General features: G+C 35.1%; 3 protein-coding genes across 3 annotated transcripts; all 3 read left to right on the top strand.

Moving 5' to 3' along the window:
* Positions 1 to 473: 473 nt before the first annotated feature.
* On the top strand, positions 474 to 1,376 carry LOC123204842 (DNAJ protein JJJ1 homolog). Its single transcript, XM_044621647.1, has 2 exons — positions 474 to 660; positions 850 to 1,376. The coding sequence occupies exons 1-2, from the start codon at positions 474 to 476 to the stop codon at positions 1,374 to 1,376; spliced, it is 714 nt and encodes a 237-aa protein (XP_044477582.1).
* A 6,497-nt stretch (positions 1,377 to 7,873) lies between these two features.
* Positions 7,874 to 8,782, top strand: LOC123204839 (DNAJ protein JJJ1 homolog). Its single transcript, XM_044621643.1, has one exon. It carries the CDS (start codon positions 7,874 to 7,876, stop codon positions 8,780 to 8,782), a length of 909 nt encoding a protein of 302 aa, XP_044477578.1.
* Positions 8,783 to 24,119: 15,337 nt separating this feature from the next.
* Positions 24,120 to 24,719, top strand: LOC123204838 (DNAJ protein JJJ1 homolog). The gene has a single exon (XM_044621642.1). The coding sequence runs from the start codon at positions 24,120 to 24,122 to the stop codon at positions 24,717 to 24,719; it is 600 nt and encodes a 199-aa protein (XP_044477577.1).
* The last annotated feature ends 1,583 nt before the right edge of the window (positions 24,720 to 26,302 follow it).

The raw sequence follows: 26,302 nt of genomic DNA, 5'->3' as shown, positions 1-26,302 counted from the left end.
TTTCCAAACACCATTGCTAGTGGCCGGAGATGGCAACAACTACATTTTTCCTCCCTCCCGACTTCTCTCTCAATCTCGCTCTATTTTCAACCATCATCGACCCATGAAACTAGCCGATGAAGACATTGCTTCATCTTCAGATGAAGACGCCACCTGATGTATATTTTACAAATTGATAAATCTACTTTTTATGGATACAAAACTAACTTTTGAATTTTAAATGATGGGTGGAAAATTATATTTCTCAAACGAGCTGGGTGGAAAAAACACTTTAGTAAAATTAAAGTTATTTGGATTCTTTGTGATTCCTTGCCACCTCAGCCAAGGCAATCCAAGTTATTTGGGTGCATTAGATTTTTTTTCTTCTTTTAATATAAATAAAATTCCCATTGGTTTTCAATGCTTCCGTACAACAAATTTTTTCCATATAAATTAGGCATTCAAAGCTCATCTGCCTCCCAAAATTATATTCAATGGCGTCTCCTTCTTCAAAACGATGCCTACACGAAATCCTCGGCCTGACCGTCAACTCCTCGCCGAACGAAATTCGCTCCACTTACAAGAAACTAGCTCTCCAACGCCACCCAGACAAGCTCCTCCAGTCCGCTTTAACTCACCACCAAGCCACCGCTCAGTTCAAAGAACTCAACTTCGCCTACAGTGTTCTCTCCTACACCAAACAGCGCGCCTGGTATGATTCTCATCGCACAGATTCCTTCCTCCAATCTTGATTCGTTTTTGAACTCCGTCCCCAATATTTTCTTCCATTTCTCCAACCCCGCCTTTCCCGCCTTTTCTGGATATTCGGATTCTGGTAAGGATTTTACAAAGTTTACTCTGATTTTATAGAAAAGATTTACAAGACTGAAGTGGATTTCGTAAAGAAATCAGGGTTGGGATTGGACACGATGCAGGAGGTGCCAAGAATGGGGAATTTACGGAGTCCGGTGAAGGAAGTGAGGGTCAGTACGGTGGTGGACTTCCGGTGGGTGGAGGGAAAAAGGGCGTCGGAGACGGAGGAATTGAAAGAAGAGTATAATGAGAGGGTGAGAAAAATGGCGGAGTTTGTGAGAAAGAGAGATAAAAGAGTGATTGATTTACTGAGAAAGGTAAAGATTGAGCAAGAAAGAAGACAGGTGGAGGAATTGGAGATGGAGGTGAAGAGGAAAGATTATTGTTGTGAGTTGTGCGGAGAAAAATTTCAGAGTGAGAACCCTGAGCAATGGAGGAAGCGCGTGCAGGATGTGGTTGAATTTTGGCAGGGTTTCGTGGAGGAAGAGGGGGAGAGCGAGGAACTGTGTGAGAGATGCATTAAAACGACGTCGGCCCGGGACTCTCGTGTGCAGCTTTTAGGGGGTAAAAGTTTCCGGATTTGAGGTTTAAGGAGGGTTTAGTCGTTTTACAGTGAAGGTCATGTCGTTTCGTAATTACAAGTTTAGTTAGTTGTTAATTACAGGTTGAGGTAGGCTATAAATATTTACTAGTTGATAATAATAATAATAAAAAATCATGTGAATTTATTCATTGTAACTTATTGTCTAGCTTATTTGAAACCTTATATCTAAAACTTAGGTCTTATATGAAAATCTACACCAACGAGTAATACACAAAATTAAAGTGATCACATTTCTTTTACTGGATCACTAAACACTCTTCAAACTTCAGTTCCCGAAACCTTTTCTTCTAAGAAACTATAAACAAGAGTCTTAGGCCGATGTCGTTTTATAGGATCTCTAACACTATTCCTCCTCCTCCTCCTCTTCCTCCACAAAACTCTACCCAAATTCAACCACATTCTACATGTGCTTCCTCCATTGCTCATGCTTCTCCCTTTGAAACATCTCTCCGCATACCTCACATAAATACTCCTTTCTCATCTTCTCCATCTCCAATTCTTTCACGTCTCTTCTTGCTCACTCAATCTTCTTCCTATGCTCATTCACCATTCTCAGTAAATCTATCACTCTTTCTAATGAACTTTGCCATTTTTCTCACCCTCTCATTATACTCTCCTTTCAACTCCTCCCTCCCTTACGTCGTCTTGCCCTTCACCCACATGAAGTCTATCACCTGCCCCAGTATTTATAAAACTCCCTTACTTCCTTCACCAGACTTTGTAAATTCCCCATTCTTGGTGCCTCCTGCATCGTGTCCAATCCCACCCTTAATTTCTTTACTAAATCGATGTCATTCTTGTGAATTTTGTTGAAAAAATCAAAGTATATTTTGTAAAATCTGTTACCAGAATCCAAATATCTGAAAAGGGTAGGAAAGGCGAGATTGGAGATATGGAAGAAAAGATTGGGAATGGAGTTAAGGAATGAATCAAGGTCGGAGAAAATAATCTTTGTGCGGTGAGAATCATACTAGGCGCACTATTTGTGGTCAGAGAGAACATTGTAAGCCAAGTTGAGTTCTTGGAACTGAGGTGTGCACCCTGTCATGGCTACTATGTTCTACTACACACTATTAGGCCCTACTGCAAACAGGTTAGGAAGAAATTTTTACAGGTGTCCTCTCGTAACAACCCACACGACTAAAGTCATTAACTAGCATGTATGCATTTTGAAACACTAACTCAACCCATCTTCATATTACCTTTCACCATAACTTATCTCTCCTGCCTTATTGATAATTACTCTATCAGCATGTTCAATACCACTGAATATCCTATATATCCATTGTAATACTCTCATATATGCCCTAGGTTCATTTTAATCTTTTTCCTTGATTTACATATGAATGCAAATTAGAAATGATTAAATATGAGAATGAGTTGTGATTTTGGCATGTTGAACGACTTTACATGAAGAGAGCATGCCCCTACATTAGCTTACCACATGGACAGTCCATGGGAATTGCCATGTTGGCGAATTAAGCATATGCACAACCATGTGTCAAACATAAAGTGTGAAACTCCATGATTTTGAGAAGGTTAACACTTTCAATTCAACAAGTGACCCTAAAGTGGAGGGAACTTTATAGAGGGGAGAGTTGTCTAATAGAGTCGACCACAAAATCCGACAAGATTGATGCTTTGATGACCAAGAATCAAGAGAGTTGGAAACACTCCAACCTTCGCTAGAAACTAAGGTAGGTAGGAGCATGTTCTATCTTTTATGGAGTTTGACATGATATTGATAGGTTGTTGTGATATAGAAGGGATTGTGTTCTGTTGGTTTGGATTAATACTCCTATGCATGTCGTATATGCTTTGAAGAATCAGATAGTTGGGAAATTCTTGAATCTTGGTTCAATCTATGATGGATGTAGATATGTTTTAGTAATGCTAGAAATCTTGTTTTAATATATTTGAACATCTTGATCCTAGGCATGAATAGTTTTGAATCTTAGCTAGTGTTATGAGAAGGTGTTTCTTGGTTATTGTAATAGGTAGATTGGCAAGACTTTAAGCTTGTTGTTGTTGACTAATTTTAACAGTTATAGTCATGGTAGTTGAATTGTATACCGAAGAGTGTGCAATTGCTACTTTATTTTCCCAATAAGGGGTGTATACAAATAGGATCAAGTCCAAACATTCCTTTGTTCGAGTTTGACTTGAATAAAAAATAGTTTGATTCAAATAAAAAATGATTCGACTCAATTTGACTCAAATTTATAATTTAAATTAATTGTTTGAATTCATTCCCCTTGTCTCTACAAAATGTTTAAAATTTTTTACATACACCTCTACTACATTATCATATTCTCTAAAAAGTGTATTGATGTATATCAGTAATATATATTGTATTGTATTGTACGATACATTCATTGTATCTTATTAACTACGATATATCTCATAATACTTCTAATTTTTCATCTGTATCATATTGTATCATAAGCTATGTATCATATATTATAGGATATTGACAACTACAATTATTGTATGTTCTGATAGTGCTAAGATGTTAGTTAGATTGTAACACGGACTGATCTTGCTTTCGCAGTCATAAAAGCTTTAAAACTATACCTAGGACGTTTATTATCGCATCACATGTTGAATCAAAGAACTTTAATTTTCCTAAAACTAATTTCTTCATACTTTAGAAGGAGTTTTTCCCTTTCTGACTTTCATGTTCCTTCTCATATTTAGGCTTGCCTACTAAAGCCGATTGGCTGGTGTTCAACTTCAGAGATTTGATAAATTCCCTGAAATAGCTTACCTTGTCTTCCCTGAAATTATTTTCTGTCAACGAAGTGATGAGGTGCCTCATCAACGTAGACGTCCTCTGGTGAGGACGTAGATAGTTAGGCTAAAGGTGGAGATGGTGGTGACCACCATTGACGAAGATTGGAGAGGGGAGAAAACCCTAGGGATTTAGAGAAAAAAAATTACTTTTCAAAGTTGAGGTTGAGGGTTGCAATGTGAGTTTTCAAAATTAGGGGGGAATGAGAAAAATTATATATTTTTTAATATTATTGATAAAATAACAATTTTACTCTTAGCCGTAACAAAAATTTCTAATAACAATTGATCCATGGATAAGTGTTTGAGTTTTTAAAGAGTCATGAGTGTGTATTTATCTTTACATTAAAACTTGGATGGAAAATAGTCCCTTGGCCTATAATTTGATATAAGGCCATAGTGGATCCTGCATCACTATTCTTTATGTTCTCCTAATAGCTTTCATGTATTTTTTATGTTTCTCGTAATCGCTTTTGCACTGTTTGGGATTGTGTAAAAACTTTAATTGAAATACGAATGAAGAGTGTGCAATTGCTATTCTATTTGCCTAAAAAGGGTTGGATACAAATCAGATCAAGTCCAAACATCCCTTGGTTCAAGCTAAGTTTGAATAAAAAATTATCTGATTTGAGTTCAATTCAAATAAATATGATCCAACTCAGTTTGGTTCGAGTTTGACTCAAATTTATAACTCGAATTAATTGTTTGAATTCATTCCCCTAATCTCTGCAATATGTTTATAGAAAATGAAAACATGCAAAACAGAGATATTCATCTCTCATAGAATTCAGGCAAAGTACATGTAGCAAATCATGTTGTGGATATGATATTTAATAACGCTTCGGACATTGCGGATCATCCAACGACTAATTCGATGCAACTTCGGTACACAATTTTTCATCTATATTATATTGTATCTTAAGATATGTATCATATATTATAAGATATTAATAACTATGATTATTGTATGTTCTCATGGTGCTAAGATGTTAGTTAGATTGTAACACAGACTGATCTAGCTTTCGCAGTCGGAAAGCTTTAAAGCTATACCTGGGACGTTTATTATCGCATCACCTGTTGAATCAAAGAACTTTAATTTTCCTAAAACTAATTTCTTCATACATTAGCAGGGAGTTTCTCCCTTGCTGACTTTCATGTTCCTTCTCATATTTAGGCTTGTCAATCAGGAGGCGCTGACATATATATTTGTTATGCTGCTGTTCAGATCTGTAGCTGCAAAAGCCGATTGGCTGGTTTTCAACTTCAAAGATTTGATAAATTCCCTGAAATAGCTTATCTTGTCTTCTCTGAAATTATTTTGTCTCTGTCGACAAAAGACTTGAATTGTTAGGGATTGTGTAAAAACTTGAATTGAAATATGAATGAAGAGTGTGCAATTGCTATTCTGTTTGCCCAGAAAAGGGTGGATACAAATCAGATCGAGTTTAAACATTCTTTGGTTCAAACTTAGTTTAAATAAAGAAAAAATTGAGATTTTAAATAAATGGGTGAGATTTTAGATTTTTTAAACTCATAAGTATAATTTTAAGAACGCATCAAAACTTAGGTAGAAAATAATCCTTTGACCTTTTAATAATTAAAATTAAAAAAAGGTTAGGATATGACTTCACGGACCTCTAATTTCAATTTGGTTAATTAAAATTAAAATAAATAATAATTAAATTAAATGAATTGTAATCACAGAAATGTCAAGAAATTGATACATAGGATGTGCTTATAAACTATGAGTAGTTATATAGGTATAAAATTAATTTTGAAAATTTTAATATAATATCTAAAAATATATATACATAACCTTAAATCTCCATTGTTGCAGCTACATATCGAAATATATATATATATATACATATCTGAAAATATATATCGGCTTCAGTCACCGAGCCTGTGAAATTAGGCAATGACGTTTAAGCTTAAATCTCCTATCGAGTTACCATCAGGGTGCTCTTGATTTTTGTATATTTTGCATTTCTATTGATGTTGAAGTAAAATGGCTTTTAATCATTCAAACCTTTTAATTAAAAAATAAAACAAATAACACTGCTGCTGGGTTTTAACCTGCCTCCTCCTGCCTTGCCAACCCTGGTGGTTAAAGTTTGAAGTGAAGTGCTGAATCTGTTGCTTTAATAATGGAGCATACGTTTTGCAATGTTTTGGAGGACTTTGTTTTCACTTTGAATAATGTCTTGAGTCTTGCCAATCAGAGGTGTGTACGGTTTAATTTGATATAATTTGAGAGTATTTTCAAACCAAACTAAAAACAATATTGTGAAAAATTTTTAAATCAAATCAAAACTATTTTAGGTTTCAAATCAAACTTTATAATATATAAGTCAAATGATTATTTCTCACTCAAGATTTAATGTAATTTCAATTTTCCACCTATTAACTATAAAAAATTTAAACATTCATCTATCTATTAAATTTTGTTGTTATAATTAAAGATAAAATTATCATTTATCAAAATATTTAAAAAAATTAAAACTTTATTATATTTTTTAAAATTTAAAAATCTAACAAAATTTTCTTATCTAAAATTTAAAAAATCAATATTTTCTTCTAAGATTTTTTTAGACACTACTATCTGCGACCAGAGATTGCAACGATGGTGTTCTCACCATCATGGACCAATAAAATTGGGCAACGAAGACATTTCTTCATCTCTAGTCAAAGATATTTTATAAATTGATAAAACTACCTTTTTATGGCTACAAAACTAACTTCTGAATTTTAAATGATGGGTGGAAAATTATACTTCTCAAACGAGCTGGGTGGAAAATAACTGTATTGAAATTAAAGTTATTTGGATTCTTTATGATTCCTCGCCACCTCAGCCAATGCATTAGATTTTTTTTTCTTCTTTTAATAAAAATAAAATTCCCATTGGTTTTCAAGTTTCCGTACAACAAATTTTTTCCATATAAATTAAGCACTCAAAGTATATCTGCCTCCCAAAATTATATTCAATGCCGTCTTCTTCTTCAAAACTATACCCATACGAAATCGATTTTCTTTTAGATCAATTTGAAATTGATCCAAACTTTTTTGTATAAAAAATCACAACCTAAATCCGATTTTTCATGTTAAGTTAATGAATCATGCCATAAATAGTTAAATGGTGGCCTTGTGGAACCAACACTAACAAATTATTTATCAATTTTCATTTTTAATTTGACCCCTGTCAAATATTTTTCACACACAAAACCAATGTAAATCTTAGAGGTGGCTGGGGTTGGCCCATCCTGACTCTCTTTTCGGCCAAACCTATTACTGTAATAGATCATGTTAAGTTTACAGATTATCCAATTTTGTCTATACCTAAAATTAAGGCTCGTGGGATAACCCGATTGGTTATTGTAATGAGTCAAAAAAATTTAACTGGGTAAAAATATTAATTTAATTGATAAAAATACCCTAGTACGGATACAACATTAACATCTGAATTTTAAATGACGGTGGAAAATTATATTTCTAAAACGAGCTGGGTGGAACATGTAATTTGAACTTATTAAAATACTGAGAATCTATAAATCATAAAGTTAAGTGAATTTATAAATTAATAATAAAAAATTCCCATTGCTTCCGTACAACAATTTTTCCCTATAAAAGGAGATTCCATTCCAACAAATTTATCCTTCTAAGCTCTGGAGTCTCTGATTACATTATTCAATGGCGTCTTCAAACCGATGCCTGTACGAAGTGCTGGGCCTGACCGTCAACTCCTCGCCTGAGGAAATTCGTTCCGCTTACAAGAAACTAGCTCTCCAATGCCATCCAGACAAACTCCTCCGATCCGGCTTAACCCACCACCAAGCCACCGCTCAGTTCCAAGAACTCAACTTTGCTTACAGTGTACTCTCGGACCCCAAACAACGCGCCTGGTATGATTCTCACCGCGCACGGATTCTTTTCTCTGATCTTGATTCGTTTTTTAGTTCAGTCCCTAGTCTTTCCTTCCATTTCTCCCACCCAGCCTTTCCCACCTTTTCCGGATATTCGGATTACGGTAATGGGTTCTACAAAGTGTACTCTGATTTCTTCAACAAGATTCATAATAACGAAATCAATTTCGTCAAGAAAGTAGGGCTGGAACTGGGAACGGTGTGGGATGCGCCAAGAATGGGGAATTTACAGAGTCCGGTGAAAGCAGTGAGGGAGTTTTATAATTACTGGCGCGGGTTCAGTGCGGTGATGGACTGCCGGTGGGTGGAGGGCAAGACGGCGTTGGAGAGGGAGGAATTGAAAGGAGAGTATAATGAGAGGGTAAGAAAAATGGCAGAGTTCGTGAGAAAGAGAGACAAGAGAGTGCTTCATTTACTTGGAATGGTAAATGAGCACAGGAAAAAGATTGAGCAAGAAAGAAAACAGCTGGAAGAATTAGAGATGGAGAAGAAGAGGAAAGAATATGTCTGTGAGGTATGCGGAGAGAAGTTTCAGAGAGAGAAGCGTGAGCAATGGAGAAAGCGCGTGCAGGATGTGGCCGAATTTGGGCAGAGTTTCGTGGAGGAAGAGGAGGAGAGGGAGGTACAGTGTTGTAGATGCATTAAAACAACGTCGGCCTGGGACTCTTGTGTATAATTTTTTAGAAGAAACCTTTTCGGGAATTGAGGTTAATAGAGGCCAAGGTGACGTCGTTTTATTATTAGGGTTTAGTTAAGGGAGGGTTTTGCTTGATGTAGAATTCATAGGATTTGGATATAGAATATTTCTGAGGTTTTGGTACAATCAACCATGTAATTCAATATATTTTTGTTAAAGGACCAGAGAAAACAAAAGATGTTTTTAAAGCAGTTTAATCTATTGTTTAAAAGTTTATGTTCACTTTTATATTATTAAGTTTTTGGGATAGAAATTATTAAGTTTTTGGGATAAAATTTAGTAAAGTAATTATAAATCATACAAAAAGGCTTTCGAAAGAGTTTTAAGACCCTTTATTTCCTTCGTATAATCTTTTATTTATAGGATCAAACAATATTTTTAGAACTAGACTAAATATTGACTCGATGGAAGGATACTTTTAAAGTGATTCCTTATTCTCGAGGCCTCCCTCAATCTTTTTCCTATGCTCCTTTACCATTTGCTAAATATATCACTCTTTTATCTCTTTTTCTCACCCTCTCATTATACTCTCCTTTCAACTCCTCCTTCCTTGCCATCATCCCACCCTCCACCCAGTGAAAGTCTGTCACTCTGAACCCACCCCAATATTTATAAAACTCCCTCAATTCTTTCATTGGACTCTGTAAATTCCCCATTCTCGATGCCTCCTATATCATGTCCAATTTCAACACTAATTTCTTTATGAAATCGATTTTGTTTTTGTGAATCTTGTTGAAAAAATCAGAGTACACTTTGTAAAACCTATTATCAAATCCAAATATCCAGAAAAGGCAGGAAAGGTTGGATTAGAGAAATTGAAGAAAAGATTAAGGACAGAATGAATCAAGGTCAGAGAAAATAATTTGTGCACGATGAGAATCATATCAGGCACATTGTTTGGTGTTGAAAAGAACATTATAAGCAAAGTTGAGTTTTTGGAATTGAGTTATGCACGTTACTGCATGTACTAGATCCTACTATACACTATTGGGCCATATTATGAGCAATGTGGGAAGAAAATCCATAGACACCTCCTCATAACAACCCTTATAATTAAAGTCATGGACTAACATGTATGCAACTCAACCCACTAACTCAACTCAGGTTCGTATTAGTTTTCACTCTAACTTGTCTCTTATATGTTACTTATAATTTATCTATCAACATATGATCGACGTTATTTGCCTAAAAATATAAGAAAAGTTGGCATTCAACTGAGTGATGCACAAATACATTATTCACCACTTTCAGGGCAAACACACAAAGAGCAGAAAGCATAAAAGGGATAAAAGTCATTGGACAGACATTAGGAAAGCCAAATTAATGCAAAGTTTAGAACGATCATAGCAAGTCAAGTTAGTAATGCCAATTTTCTTTTTGGATTGGTATTAAACTTGTTGTGATTGATGAATTCGTGTTTGAGATGCTTGGATTTTATAATATGATGATATATGAGAATGAATGTACATAAACTTTACTGTATTTTCATATTAAGAACATGTTAAACTTGATAAACATAGAAACATATGAAAATCTATGGCTTGTTCTGAACGTGTGCAATAGAGCATGTTAAAGTATAATTTTTGCAATGAAAAACATGACCTAAGTAGAGATTTAAACTCTGCACAACAAGACATAAAAATTATGGATGAAGAATGTTGAGTTTGAATTTAAGACGATGATGGATGGTTGTGCACAAAGAGATAAACAATAGTGCATGCATTAGGTCGATTATAACATGATTGTTCATCGGATGAATGACGGTGACCTTACATTTAAGAATGTACAATCATATATTATGAGGTGCACACCCATGTAAGTAGTCATTGGGCACATGGTCATAAGCACAAAGGGTGCATAGTCATGATAGGAAGAGTTGGAATCATGGTCGTGCACTTTTCATGCCTAACGACCATATGCTATATAATTAGAAGGACCTTATAATAGATAAACTAAAGTGAGAAAAAATAAAGAAGGAAAAATATTATGTTGCCTTGTATGACCATGCATGTAAAATATATATATTACAAAGTAGAGAAGATATAGAATGGAAAGGAAAATGTCACTTTCTCATTATTTGCTCTGAGTTACAAAATGTCCTTATATAGCCTCAAGTCTCCAGAGTTTGTTACATCTAGAAGATGTGTTTAACAGAAAAAATAACAGAAAATATATAATACAAAATATTCCATAATGAAGTAACAGAATAACTAATTACAGAACATTCCATATATGCTAATACTCCCCCTCAAGATGGAAAGTACAAATTTTGAACTCCCATCCTGCCTATAAGAAATTGGAATTGTGTAGGATGTAGTGCCTTTGTTAATAAGTCTGCAAGTTGATTGTTTGTTGTCACGTGCATGGTCTTGATGACACCAACTTGTATTTTCTCATGCATCAGATGGCAATCAATTTCAGTGTGTTTGGTGCACTCGTGGTAGACCGGATTGGCTACTATGTGTAAAGCAGCTTGGTTGTCACAATAAAGAAGAGCTGGTCTTGAGTGTTTAACTTGTAGTTCTTGAAGTAATCGCAATAGCCAAACAATCTCACAAGTGGTGTTAGCCATGAAACGATACTCAGCTTCAGTTAAGGATCGTGACACAACTTCTTGTTTTTTAGATTTCCAAGAAATGAGGGAAGAACTAAGAAAAATGCAAAAACCAGTGAGAGAGCATCGAGTGTCAGGACAAGTACCCTAATCTGCATCTGTAAATGTCTTGAGTTGTAATGTTGAGTTTGAAGAAAAGAAAAGGCCTTGACTAGGTGTCTTCTTAATGTATTATAAAACACGTAAGATTGCTTGTAAATGAGTAGTTCGCGGAGCTGCTAAGAATTGAGAGAGACGATTGGCTAAATAGCTCAAGTCAGGGCGTGTAATAGTGAGATAAATCAACTTTCCAATTAACCTTCGATAGCTTGTTGGATCTTCGAGTAAATCACCATCGGATTTTGACAGTCTTAAGTTAGGCTCCATGGGAACAGAGGATGGTTTGCAACCCAAATGTTCTGCTTCAGAAAGCAACTCCAAAGCATACTTTCTTTGACAGATGGAAATCCCAACGGCTAACCTGACAACTTCTATACCCAAGAAGTATTTCAAATATCCTAAATCCTTCATTTTGAAACGTTTATTGAGAGTAGTCTTTAAATTGTTCACAACTTCTTGGTTACTGCTAGCAATGATGATGTCATCAACATATACTAAGAGAGCCAAAAATGAATGATTGTGAGACTTGATGAATAGAGAGTGGTCACTGGAGGATTGGGTGAAACCTTCTTTAACTAAGGCACTCGAGAACTTATGGAACCATTGTCGAGAAGCTTGTTTTAAACCATAGAGTGACTTATGGAGCCTGCACACAACATTGGAAGGTAAAGTCTCCCCCTCTCGATAAACATACCCTGGAGGGAGACTCATATAGACTTCTTCAACGAGATCACCATGAAGAAAAACATTGGTGACATCAAGTTGAGTAAGGGACCAGAGAAAAATGGCAACCAAGGAGAGTAAAACCTTGACAGTTGCAAGCTTTGCCACGGGAAAAAAAGTAATCGAGTCTTTCTTGTTAAGTATATCCTTTGGCAACAAGGCGAGCTTTATGCCTTTCTATGCTTCCATCAACTCAAAACTTAGTTTTATGCACCCATTTGCAACCCACTGAGTGTTTATTAGGAGGAAGTGAGATGATGGACCAAGTCTTATTCTATTCTAAAGCCTGCAACTCATCATGCATAACATCACGCCATACTTGAAACTCAATAGCTTGTGAGAAAGATGTAGGTTCAGTTTGTGAAGAGATAGCAAAAATAAATGTGCGATATGGTTGGGACAGTTTTTTTTAGCTGAGAGAGGAAGAAATAGGATGAGAAAAGGAAAAAGCAGAGAAAGAGGTACTATAAATCGGAGAGACAAAGTGTTCAATTAAGTGAGTTACAGGTGCGTTGGTACCATGTTGATGTAGTTGCGAGCTAAGATAAGCAATAAGCTATTGCATCTAATCAGTGGAGAGAGATCCAGGCGATAGAGAGGAAGCAGTGGCAGTAGCGACTATAGGTGTGAACAGTCATGCTTTAGTTTGTTTAATAGTGGGGTTCGAGTTAGAATGAAGAGAGTTCCATTGGGCTTGGGCTTGGGCTTGTAACCATGTGAGTAACCATGCAACTTGTAACATCGGTCCACCGTGTGGCCTGTGAGCCCGTAATGGGAGTAGATAAGACGGTCATGCCTTTGCTTCCCTAATGAAATTGCGGCAGCAGTGGTTGGCTGTAACAAAGTTGGAGCTGACGAGGTGGGCAAAGAAGTAGAAACACTGAAGGCCAAAGAATTGGCTAGTGCCACTGTAGGTGAATCTGTCCCAATTAAGCGTTGACATTCCTCCTAAACAACGAGGTTAAAAACTTTCGAGATAAAGGGCAATGGGTCAAGCATCAAGATCTACCCTCGTATCCCTACATAAGATTCATTGAGCCCTATAAAAAATTACATCACGTATTCCTATTGTTGATAATCCATCCAAGTCTTCATACCACCACATTGATAGACTGGAATAGGTTGAAAATTCTTGAGTTCATCCCAAAGTATTTTTAGACACGTGTAATAGGTATTCACATCAAGAGAACCCTAGCTAAGACCATGTAATTGCTGCTTGATCTGGAAAATATGTGGAGTGTTACTTTGGTGAAACCGATCATGAAGGTTTGACCAAACGACATGAGCAGAGTCAAAATAAAGAAGGCTATCTACGATCTCCTTAGAAACAGAATTGAGGAGCCAAGTTGTCACCATACTATTGCATCTGGACCAAATGCCGGCGGAGGGGTCATTGGGAAGAGGCTTTGGAAGGCCACCATCGACAAACCCAATCTTGTTTTTAGCATTAAGTGTCATAAGCATGGCTCGACTTCAGGTATTATAATTTGGACCTGTGAGAATGTGGGAAACGAGAGTAAGACCGGGATGGTCACCATTGTGAAGAAAAAAAGGACTATGAGCATTATCCATGAAGGTGGAGAGGCAGCTACTAAAGGTTGAAAACGATTATTTTTATTGTTGTTCTGACCACCACAAGCCAGGGCTTAGAGGCCAGAAAAAGAAGAAACAGTAACGGAAGGGAAAAACTCTGATACCATATTACAAAGCAGAGAAGATATAGAATGGAAAGGAAAATGTCACTTTCTCATTATTTGCTCTAAGTTACAAAATGGCCTTATATAGCCTCAGGTCTCCAGAGTTTGTTACATCTAGAAGATGTGCTTAACAGAAAAAATAACAGAAAATATATAATACAAAATATTCCATAATGAAGTAACAGAATAACTAATTACATAACATTCCAGATATGCTAATAATATAAAATATATGATAAACAATGTAAGGAGTAATAGAAAGATCAATTTTATGAAACCAAAACTACCATTTTTTAACACAATTTTCTGCATACAGCAACATTTTAACAATTGGTGCACTTAACAGTGAAGCCAAGGAATAAATTACAAAAACCTGATGAAATGTAAATCAAGGTTTGTGCTAGATAATAGATCATACAGGCCAAGTTTATAATAATCTATCATCTAATATATACGAAAGTTAATTGAACAGCCATAACTTTAACATTAATATGTGATATATATATATAGCTTTTAAAAGACATCAAGCTTAACAATAATTTCCCATATGAACTAGGAAACCTAATGAATCCTAAGGTCCCCACCCAAACTCTTTATAAGCAAAATAAGGGCTTAAAAATAAGGCAATTGTAGGTCTGATCACAAACTTAGCTGCTTGATGGTAGTAATGGCTTGTCCTTCAGCATTCCAACTCAGTCTCTCATAATTTTCAATAGTTTAAGATTTAGACAACAGATGACTCAAGGTGCAGAGCATTTGGGTGGAAGTTCTAGATATATGAAACTCAATTTATGAAATCAGTTCGATTTTTCCATTGAGGATATAGTTGTAAACCTTTTCCAATGCTTCAATATCATAGCAATATAATTTGTGCATCAAATAATATCCTCAAAACATTAACAAATCAAAGAACGAACTGATGCAAATTCTTAGAAAACAATAAAGATTCATGATTAACATAACTCGTAGTAAGAAAATCCTTTATGCATGATTTATGATTTACTTCTTTCAAGTTAGAACCTTGGTGTGAGCAAGTTCTCTCCAACTTTTATTGTCTTCCACTAGGATCAAACTATTGTTTCCCTTCATCCAAAGATGGATCATCCAATCCGAATAAATGATTAATCAACCAAGCAAACAATAATAATTGACGCTCAACCCTAGCTGAAAATAACAGTTTATAAAATGATCCATTGAAACACAAGAAGGACCGAATGAAACATAATTGTGATCAAGTCTCAAAACAATTACCATGTCAGTATGTAACCTCCATCTTTGATGCATCACAACACAGTTTGAAATAAGCATTAAAGCTTAAAACAACAACAAATAATTAGAAACAGAGCAAGAACCGGCAAGAAGCAAAGGCATATACTAGATCAAATCATACAACCCGACTCATGGATCTTCTGAGTCGGGTTGTAGGCTGGCCTGGCCTGGCCTGCCCAGCCTATAGACACTTCTATTAAGAACCATTATTATTTTCAGAAAATTGATTATATTAATATTTTCAATAAATTATAATGAGTTTTATAATTATATTAATATTAATTATTTTCCATAAATTATGACTAAAAATTGTGACGTTTTCGATATTCTAGTATGGTGGAGAACACATGAAAACACTTATCTTGTATTTTCTCTCATGACATGTGATCTACTAACGTCTTTGGTATTTACCGTAGCATTAAAATCAACTTTTAGTGCAAGTGGATGGATATACAATGGCAAACGATCCAACTTAAACTATACTATGGTTAAGATGATAATATGCATGAAAAATTAGGTAATTGCAAAATTCAAGTTGTAGAATCGGGTTGTCGATGATACATTTAAAGAATTCAAGAATTTAAAGGTTGAAAATGAATAAAAATTATATAGATAAAAATTAGAATTTGTATATTATATAAATGAATTAATTTGTATCCTTTCTGATTTTTTTCATCATATAATCATGGTATTCCTCTACCATAAGTGAGAGATTATCAATAAAATATTTTAGATAATATCCTCAATTCTATTAATTTGAATAAATTATTAATATTTAATTATATGAAAAAATTATTTTATTAATAAAATTAACAAGTCACTCGCGAAAGGCCCACGGGGTGGCCTACTACAATGCAGCCTAATTTGACGTCTCTACTATAATCAATCTACGGTCATGCATGTTTTGTCCTTAGAATGACCGTGCTTTGAGTTTGGAATGCTAATTCCAAGCTATTCTTGCCATGTTTTCACTCCGAAACAAAACTAACAAATATATCATTGTTTGTGACATATATATAATACCAAATAACCTTATTTCTTCTCATTCAATATGTTAACAGAGTATAGAGATTATTTGGAAAACAATATCAAGGTAGATCAAAACCCATATATCACTACTATACTCAAAACATGATTATTAGATTCATCAAATTTTACAATATTCATCTAACCATTCAACTAGATCATGGCATCCTCATAAATACCAAGAATTTGATGTCACCCTCTCATCTCTTGATCACTGAGAACTAGATCCATTACTCCTTGCATATAAATTAAAACCAAGTCAGTGAATTGATATTTTGACAATAACATGCCAAAAGAAGGTTTATTCTTGAATAATATTATATGAGTTTTTCGTGAACAACATAAGTGGAAGCATGCAATTCAACCTGAATCTAACCTAAGATGATGCAATTTACCCTAAAGCAATTCAAGATTACATTTAGCCAATACTATTCCAATTATTTAGAATAGTGGTAGATTCAATATTTTATTTTATTTTCTATTAAAGATAGGAATATAAGTGATTAATTCTCAACTTACTAAAGAGAAAAAACTTTATGATATAGAGGCTAGATGAATATTTCCCACCCAAGGTTTGATGCAAACCGACTTCCCACTTACTAATTATAAAAAATTTAAATACTTATCCATCTATTAAATTTTACTGTTACGGTCAGAGGTAAATTTGTTATTATGAAAATATTAAAAAATAAAAATTTATCACATTTTCCCTCTTAAGTTTAAAATCTAACAATTTTTCTCTACACAAAATTTGAAAAATCAACATTTCCTCCTAAGGTTTTTTCAACCACTATTGTTGGCAGCCAAAGATGGCGACAATGACATTTTTCGTCCCTCCCGACTTCTCTCTCAGTCTTACTCTATTTTTGACTATCATTGACTGTCAAAGACAATTCTTTGTCTCCAAATGAAGATGTTTCGTCTTCATCGGCTTAATATATATTTTATAAATTGATAAATCTATCTTTTTATGTATGCAAAACTAACTTCTCAATTTTGAATGATGGGTGGAAAATTATATTTCTCAAAGGAGCTTGATGGACAATAAACTTTATTGAAATTAAAGTTGTTTGGTTCATTATGATTCCTCGCCACCTCAGCCAATGCATTGGATTTTTTTTCTTCTTTTAATAAAAATAAAATTCCCATTGGTTTTCAAGGCTTCCGTAAAACAAATTTTTTCCACATAAATAAAGCATTCAAAGTTCATCTGCCTCCCAAAATTATATTCAATGGCGTCTCCTTCTTCAAAACGACGCCTATGCGAAATCCTCAGCCTGACCGTCAACTCCTCGCCGAACGAAGTTCGCTCCGCTTACAAGAAACTAGCTCTCCAACGCCACCCAGACAAGCTCCTCCAGTCCGGTTTAACTCACCACCAAGCCACCTCTCAGTTCAAAGAACTCAACTTCGCCTGCAGTGTTCTCTCCTACCCCAAACAGCGCGCCTGGTATGATTCTCGTCGCACAGATTCTTTCCTCCAATCTTGATTCGTTTTTAAACTCCGTCCCCAATATTTTCTTCCATTTCTCCAACCCCGCCTTTCCCGCCTTTTCTGGATATTCGGATTCTGGTAAGGATTTTACAAAGTGTACTCTGATTTTATCAAAAAGATTTACAAGACTGAAGTGGATTTCGTAAAGAAATCAGGGTTGGGATTGGACACGATGCAGGAGGTGCCAAGAATGGGGAATTTACAGAGTCCGGTGAAGGAAGTGAGGGTCAGTACGGTGGTGGACTTCCGGTAGGTGGAGGGAAAAAGGGCGTCGGAGACAGAGGAGTTGAAAGAAGAGTATAATGAGAGGGTGAGAAAAATGGCGGAGTTTGTGAGAAAGAGAGATAAAAGAGTGATTGATTTACTGAGAAAGGTAAAGATTGAGCAAGAAAGAAGACAGGTGGAGGATTTGGAGATGGAGGTGAAGAGGAAAGATTATTGTTGTGAGTTGTGCGGAGAAAAATTTCAGAGGGAGAAACGTGAGCAATGGAGGAAGCGCGTGCAGGATGTGGTTGAATTTTAGCAGAGTTTCGTGGAGGAAGAGGGGGAGAGCGAGGAACTCCGTGGGAGATGCATTAAAACGACGTCGGTCTGGGACTCTCGTGTGTTGCTTTTGAGGGGTAAAAGTTTCCGGATTTGAGGTCTAAGGAGGGTTTAGTCATTTTACAGTGAAGGTCATGTCGTTTCATAATTACAAGTTTAGTTAGTTGTTAATTACACAGGTCAAGGTAGGCTATAAATATTTAGTAGTTTAATACTTGATGATAATAATAATAAAAAAAAGTCATGTGAATTTATTCATTGTAACTTATTGTCTAGCTTATTTGAAACCTTATATCTAAAACTTAGGTCTTATACGAAAATCTACACCAACGAGTAATACACAAAATTAAAGTGATCACACTTCTTTTATTGGATCACTAAACACTCTTCAAACTTCAGTTCCCGAAACATTTTCTTCTAAGAAACTATAAACAAAAGTCTTAGGCCGATGTCGTTTTATAGCATCTTTGACACTATTCCTCCTCCTCCTCCTCCTCCTCTTCCTCCACAAAACTCTACCCACATTCTACATGTGCTTCCTCCATTGCTCATGCTTCTCCCTTTGAAACATCTCTCCGCATACCTCACATAAATACTCCTTTCTCATCTTCTCCATCTCCAATTCTTTCACGTCTCTTCTTGCTCACTCAATCTTCTTCCTATGCTCATTTACCATTCTCAGTAAATCTATCACTCTTTCTAATGAACTTTGCCATTTTTCTTACCCTCTCATTATACTCTCCTTTCAACTCTTTCGTCCCTTACGTCATCTTGCCCTTCACCCACATGAAGTCTTTCACCTGCCCCAGTATTTATAAAACTCCCTTACTTCCTTCACCGGACTTTGTAAATTCCTCATTCTTGGTGCCTCCTACACTGTGTCCAATCCCACCCTTAATTTCTTTACTAAATCGATTTCATTCTTGTGAATTTTGTTGAAAAAATCAAAGTATATTTTGTAAAATCCGTTACCAGAATCCAAATATCTAAAAAGGGCAGGAAATGCGAGATTGGAGAAATGGAGGAAAAGATTAGGGATGGAGTTAAGGGATGAATCAAGGTCGGAAAAATTAATCTTTGTGCGGTGAGAATCATACCAGGCACGCTATTTGTGGTCAAAGAGAACATTGTAAGCAAAGTTGAGTTCTTGGAACTGAGGTGTGCACCCTGTCGTGGCTACTATGTTCTACCACACACTATTGGGCCCTACTACAAACACTTTTAGGAAGAAATTTTTACAGGTCCTCTCGTAACAACCCACACGACTAAAGTCATTAACTAGCATGTATGCATTTCGAAACACTAACTCAACCCATGTTCATATTAGCTTTCACCATAACTTGTCTCTCATGCCTTATTGATAATTACTCTATCAGCATGTTCGGTACCACTGAATATCCTATATATCCATTGTAATACTCTCATATATGCCCCAAGGGCATTTTAATCTTTTTCGTTGATTTACATATGAATGCAAATTAGAAATGATTAAATATGAGAATGAGTTGTGATTTTGGCATGTTGAACGACTTTACATGAAGAGAGCATGCCCTACATTAGCTTACCACATGGACAGTCCATGGGGATTGCCATGTTGGCGAATTAAGCATATGCACAATCATGCGTCAAACATAAAGTGTGAAACTCCATGATTTTGAGAAGGTTAACACTTTCAATTCAACAAGTGACCCTAGAGTGGAGGGAACTTTAGAGAGGGGAGAGTCATCTAGTGGAGTCGACCACAAAATCTGACAAGATTGATGCTTTGATGACCAAGAATCAGGAGAGTTGGAAACACTCCAACCTTTGCTAGAAACTAAGGTAAGTAGGAGCATGTTCTATCTTTTCTGGAGTTTGACATGATATTGATAGGTTGTTGTGATATAAAGGGGATTACGTTCTGTTGGTTTGGATTAATACTCCTATGTATGTCATATATGCTTTGAAGAATCAGATAGTTAGGAAATTCTTGAATCTTGGTTCAATCTATGATGGATGTAGATATGTTTTAGTAATGCTAGAATCTTGTTTTAATATATTTGAAAATCGTGATCCTAGGCATGAATAGTTTTGAATCTTGGCTAGTGTTATGAGAATTAGGGTGTTTCTTGGTTATTGTAATAGGTAGATTGGCAAGACTTTAAGCCTTGTTGTTGTTGGTTAATTTTAACATTTATAGTCATGGTAGTTGAATTGTATATCGAAGAGTGTGCAATTGCTATTTTATTTGCCCAATAAGAGGTGGATACAAATAGGATCGAGTCCAAACATCCTTTAGTTTGAGCTTGACTCGAATAAAAAATAGTTTAATTTGAGTTTGATTCAAATAAAAAATTATTCGACTCAGTTTGACTCAAATTTATAACTTGAATTAATTGTTTGAATTCATTCCCCTTGTCTCTACAAAATGTTTAAAATTTTTCACATACACCTCTACTACATCATCATATTCTCTAAAAAGTGTATCAATGCGTATCGGTAACATGTATTTTATTATATCGTATGATACATTCATTGTATCGTATTAACTACGATACACCTCATAATATATATAATTTTTCATCTTTATCATATTGTATTCTAAGATATGTATCGTATATTATAGAATATTAATAACTATGATTATTGTGTATTCTCATGGTGCTAAGATGTTAGTTAGATTGTAACACGGACTGATCTAGCTTTCGCAGTCTAAAGCTATACCTGGGACGTTTATTATCGCATCACCTGTTGAATCAAAGAACTTTAATTTTCCTAAAACCAATTTCTTCATACATTAGCAGGGAGTTTCTCCCTTTCTGACTTTCATGTTCCTTCTCATATTTAGGCTTGTCAATCAGGAGGAGCTGACATATATATTTGTTATGCTGCTGTTCAGATCTGTAGCTGCAAAAGCCGGTTGGCTGGTGTTCAACTTCAAAGATTTGATAAATTCCCTGAAATAGCTTATCTTGTCTTCTCTGAAATTATTTTGTCTCTGTCAATGAGTTTGTCTCCGTCAATGAAGAGACGAGATGCCTCATCGATGGAGACGTCCTCTGGTGAAGAGGAAGACAGCCAGGCTAAAGGTGGAGATGGTAACGACGACCATCGATGGAGATTGGAGAGGGGAGAAAACCCTTGAGATTTAGAGAGAAAAAGTTATTTTTCAAAGTTAAAGCTGAAAATTGCAATGTGAGTTTTCAAAATTAAGGGAGAATAAAATAAAATTATATATTTGTTAATATTATTGATAAAATAACAATTTTACTCTTAGTTCTAACAAAAAAATTTAATAATAATTGACCCATAGAGGGGTGTTTGAGTTTTTTATGAGTTACGAGTATATATTTATTTTTGCATTAAAACTTAGGTGGGAAATAGTCCCTTGGCCTATAGTTTGTTATAAGGCCATAGTGGGTCCTGCATTACTATTCTTTATGTTCTCCTAATAGCTTTCACGTATTTTTTATGTTTCTAGAAATCGTCGGTTTTGCGTTGTTAGAGATTGTGTAAAAACTTCAATTGAAATATGAATGAAAAGTGTGCAATTGCTATTCTGTTTGTCCAGAAAAGGGTAGATACAAATCGGATCGAGTCTAAACATCCTTTGATTCGAACCTAGTTTGAATAAAAAATTATCTGATTTGAGTTCGATTCAAATAAAAAATAATCCAACTCAATTTGACTTAAATTTGTAACTCAAATTAATTGTTTGAATTCATTCCCTGGTCTCTACAATATGTTTATAGAAAATGAAAATATGCAAGAGAGAGATATTCCCCTCTCATAGAATTCAGGCAAAGTACATGTAGCAAATCATATAATTCGATGCAATTCGGGTACGCAATTTATTGTTTTCAGAATTGGCGTTATTTTCGAACATGTTTGCACCTTGCTGGTTATGTTCATTGATTAAATTGTGCTGGTTTTGCGGCATATCTTACCACCTCCTTGGATGTCATCAAAACAAGGAGGGATCAGCCGCAAGCTACCGCTTTCTTCGAGCTTCTAGTTTTAAGGAGATGCATTTGTCAATGGACTTTCTCAAACTTCATGGCTATTCAGTTCCTCATAGAGAAGAAAGAACTATACGAGAAGTGGCATAGGATAATATTGACCCAAATTGTATATCTTCTGAGGAACAAGTTACATACGAGAAGTGAATATCTTTGGGTTCGAATTAAAATTTGAACAAATTACATGAAATTGAGACATAGAAACAAGTTAGGATGATGCATGGAAATGTTTTACATAATTTGAATTGAAAATCGCATCAAAAATAGCCCTAAATAAATGAAATCAGAGGCCAAATTTGAGAAGCAAGTTGTGTTCTCAATTTTTATTAAGTTTATTGGGCCCTTTTTTTCAATTTATTTTTTTAGTAATACTATGTGTACTTATTTTAAGTACGCAAATATATATATACTTATATGTGTCATCACATAATTGAGTGTTATTTTATCTTTAATTCAAAATCAACTAATTATATAATAACACACATAAATGTACACATATTTGTATACCTAAAATAGATACACATAATTTTATTTTTTTTTGGCAGAAAACATTAGTATATTGATGTATATATATAAAGGAAATATGAAGGTGGACTAGCACCCATTATATAGAGCTTTATGGAAAACTCAAAAATCTTCTGTGTATGAACACCAAAGAGCAGTGAGACTCAACTACTCCTTGCATGTTAGTTGAAACCAAGTCAATGATCCATTGATTTTATCGTTATTTTGACACATAACAGATCAAAACAATATTGGATGAGTTTTTTTCGGACGACATAAGTGAAAATATGTAATTCAATCTGAGTTCAACTTTAGATATGATGCCCAAGTTGATCACATCACATTATTTTTCTATTAAAGATAAGAATTTTAGTGATTAATTCCAAAGTTGCTAAAGAAAAAAAAGTTATTTAAATGTATTGACCAGACATCATGTTGAAGTTTGAATGCGGATAAAAAAATGGGTGATGCCACAAGGTTTAACATTCGTTGACAGAGTTGCAGGTTTCTGGTAAATATAATAAAGTTGCAGGTTCCAGCTTCTAGCGGATAATGTTTCTAGTGTCAAATATTTTCCTTTTATCTTTAAATTTTGATTTCGATTTTGGTTTCGGTTTTTTTAAGAAATGGAATCGGAATTGGAACTTATTCAGGGGAGACTAATTTAATACTTTTGTTGAATGACGTAAGTAAAAATATGAAATTTAATCTTAATTCAACCTAAGATGATGTAATTTTTCAAGGCTTCCGTACAACAAATTTATTCCATATAAATTAAGCATTCAAAGTTCATCTGCCTCCCAATATTATAGTCAATGCCTCGTCTTCTTCAAAACTATGCCTATACGAAATCGATTTTCTTTTAGATCAATCTGAAATTGATCCGAACTTTTTGTGTAAAAAATCACAACCTAAATCCGATTTTTCATGTTAAGTTAACAAGTCATGTCATAAATAATCAAATGATGGTCTTATGGTACCAACACTAACAAATAAGGCTCGTGGGATAACCTGACTGGTTACTGTAATGAGTCAAAAAAATTTAACTGGGTAAAAATATTAATTTAATTGATAAAAATACCCTATTACGGATACAAAATTAACATCTGAATTTTAAATGACGGGTGGAAAATTATATTTCTAAAACAAGCTGGGTGGAAAATGTATTTGAACTTATTAAAATACTAAGAATTTATAAATCATAAAGTTAAGTGATTTTATAAATTAATATTATTTTAATAATAAAAAATTCCCATTGATTCCGTACAACAATTTTTCCTTATAAAAGGAGATTCCATTCCAACAAATTTATCATTCTAAGCTCCGCAGCCTCTGATTACATTATTCAATGGCGTCTTCAAACCGATGCCTGTACGAAGTGCTGGGCCTGACCGTCAACTCCTCGCCTGAGGAAATTCGCTCCGCTTACAAGAAACTAGCTCTCCAATGCCATCCAGACAAACTCCTGCGATCCGGGTTAACTCACCACCAAGCCACCGCTCAGTTCCAAGAACTCAACTTTGCTTATAGTGTACTCTCCGACCCCAAACAACGCGCCTGGTATGATTCTCACCGCACACGGATTCTTTTCTCCGATCTTGATTCGTTCATTAGTTCTGTCCCTAGTCTTTTCTTCCATTTCTCCCACCCAGCCTTTCCCGCCTTTTCCGGATATTCGGATTACGATAATGGTTTTTACAAAGTGTACTCTGATTTCTTTGACAAGATTCATAATAACGAAATCAATTTCGTCAAGAAAGTAGGGCTAGGATTGGAAACGGTGCGGGATGCGCCAAGAATGGGGAATTTACAGAATCCAGTGAAAGCAGTGAGGGAGTTTTATAATTACTGGCGCGGGTTCAGTACGGTGATGGACTTCCGGTGGGTGGAGGGCAAGATGGCGTTGGAGAGGGAGGAATTGAGAGGAGAGTATAATGAGAGGGTATGAAAAATGGCAGAGTTCGTGAGAAAGAGAGACAAGAGAGTGCTTCATTTACTTGGAATGGTAAATGAGCACAGGAAAAAGATTGAGCGAGAAAGAAAACAACTGGAAGAATTAGAGATGGAGAAGAAGAGGAAAGAATATGTCTGTGAGGTATGCGGAGAGAAGTTTCAGAGAGAGAAGCGTGAGCAATGGAGAAAGCGCGTGCAGGATGTGGCCGAATTTGGGCAGAGTTTCGTGGAGGAGGAGGAGGGGGAGGTACAGTGTTGGAGGTGCATTAAAACGACGTCGGCCTGGGACTCCTTTGTATAATTTTTTAGAGGAAACCTTTTCGGGAATTGAGGTTCATAGAGGCCAAGGTGACATCGTTTTATTATCAGGGTTTAGCTAAGGGAGGGTTTTGCTTGATATAGAATTCGTAGAATTTGGATATAGAATATTTCTGTGAGGTTTAGTAAAATCAACTATGTAATTTAATATATTTTTGTCAAAGGACCAGAGAAAACAGAAGACCTTTTTAAGTTTTTGGGATAAAATTTAGTAAAGTAATTGTAAATCATACAAAAAGGCTTTTGAAAGAGTTTTGGAACCCTTTATTTCCTTTGCATAATCTTTTATTTATAGGATCAAACAATATTTTTAGAACCAGACTAAAAATTAACGTCATGGAAGGGTAGTTTTAAAGTAGTTGCTTATTCTGGAGGCCTCCCTCAATTTTTTTCCTATGCTCATTTACCATTTGCTAGATATATCACTCTCTTATCTATCTTTCTCACCCTCTCTTTATACTTTCCTTTCAACTCCTTTTTTGCCATCATCCCACCCTCCACCTTGTGAAAGTCCATCACCACACTAAACCCAACCCAATATTCATAAAACTCCCTCACTTCCTTCATCAAACTATGTAAATTCCCCATTCTTAATGCCTCATATGTCATGTCCAATTTCAACACGAATTTCTTTATGAAATTGATTTTGTTTTTGAGAATCTTGTTGAAAAAATCAGAGTACACTTTGTAAAACTCATTATTGAAATCCAAATACCTAGAAACGACGGGAAATGTTGGATTAGAGAAATGGAAAAAAAGATTGGGGAAAAAACGAATCAAGGTCAGAGAAAAAAATTCATACATGATGAAAATCATATCAAACATGTTGTTTGGGGTCAAAAAGAACATTATAAGCAAAGTTGAGTTCTTGGAACTGAGTTGTGCACATTATTGCAGGTACCATATTCTACTATAGACTACTAGGCCATATTATGAGCAATGTTGGAAAAAAATCCATAGATGCCTCCTTACAACAATCCCTATAATGAAAGTCATGGACTAACATGTATGCAATTCAAGCCACTAACTTAACTTAGTTCGTATTAGTTTTCACTTTAACTTATCTCTCATGCCTTATAATTTATCTATCCACATATGATCAATGTTATTTGCCCAGAAATATTAGAAAAGTTGGCCTTCGGCTGAGTGATTCACAAATACATTATTCACCACTTTCAAGGCAAACACACAAAGAGCAAAAAACATAAGAGGGATAAAAGTCATTGGACAGACATTAGGAAACCCAAATCAACACAAAGT

This window comes from Mangifera indica, chromosome 20, assembly GCF_011075055.1.
Source record: "Mangifera indica cultivar Alphonso chromosome 20, CATAS_Mindica_2.1, whole genome shotgun sequence".
Taxonomy (NCBI): domain Eukaryota; kingdom Viridiplantae; phylum Streptophyta; class Magnoliopsida; order Sapindales; family Anacardiaceae; genus Mangifera; species Mangifera indica.
This window is presented reverse-complemented; position numbering and strand designations above follow the sequence as displayed.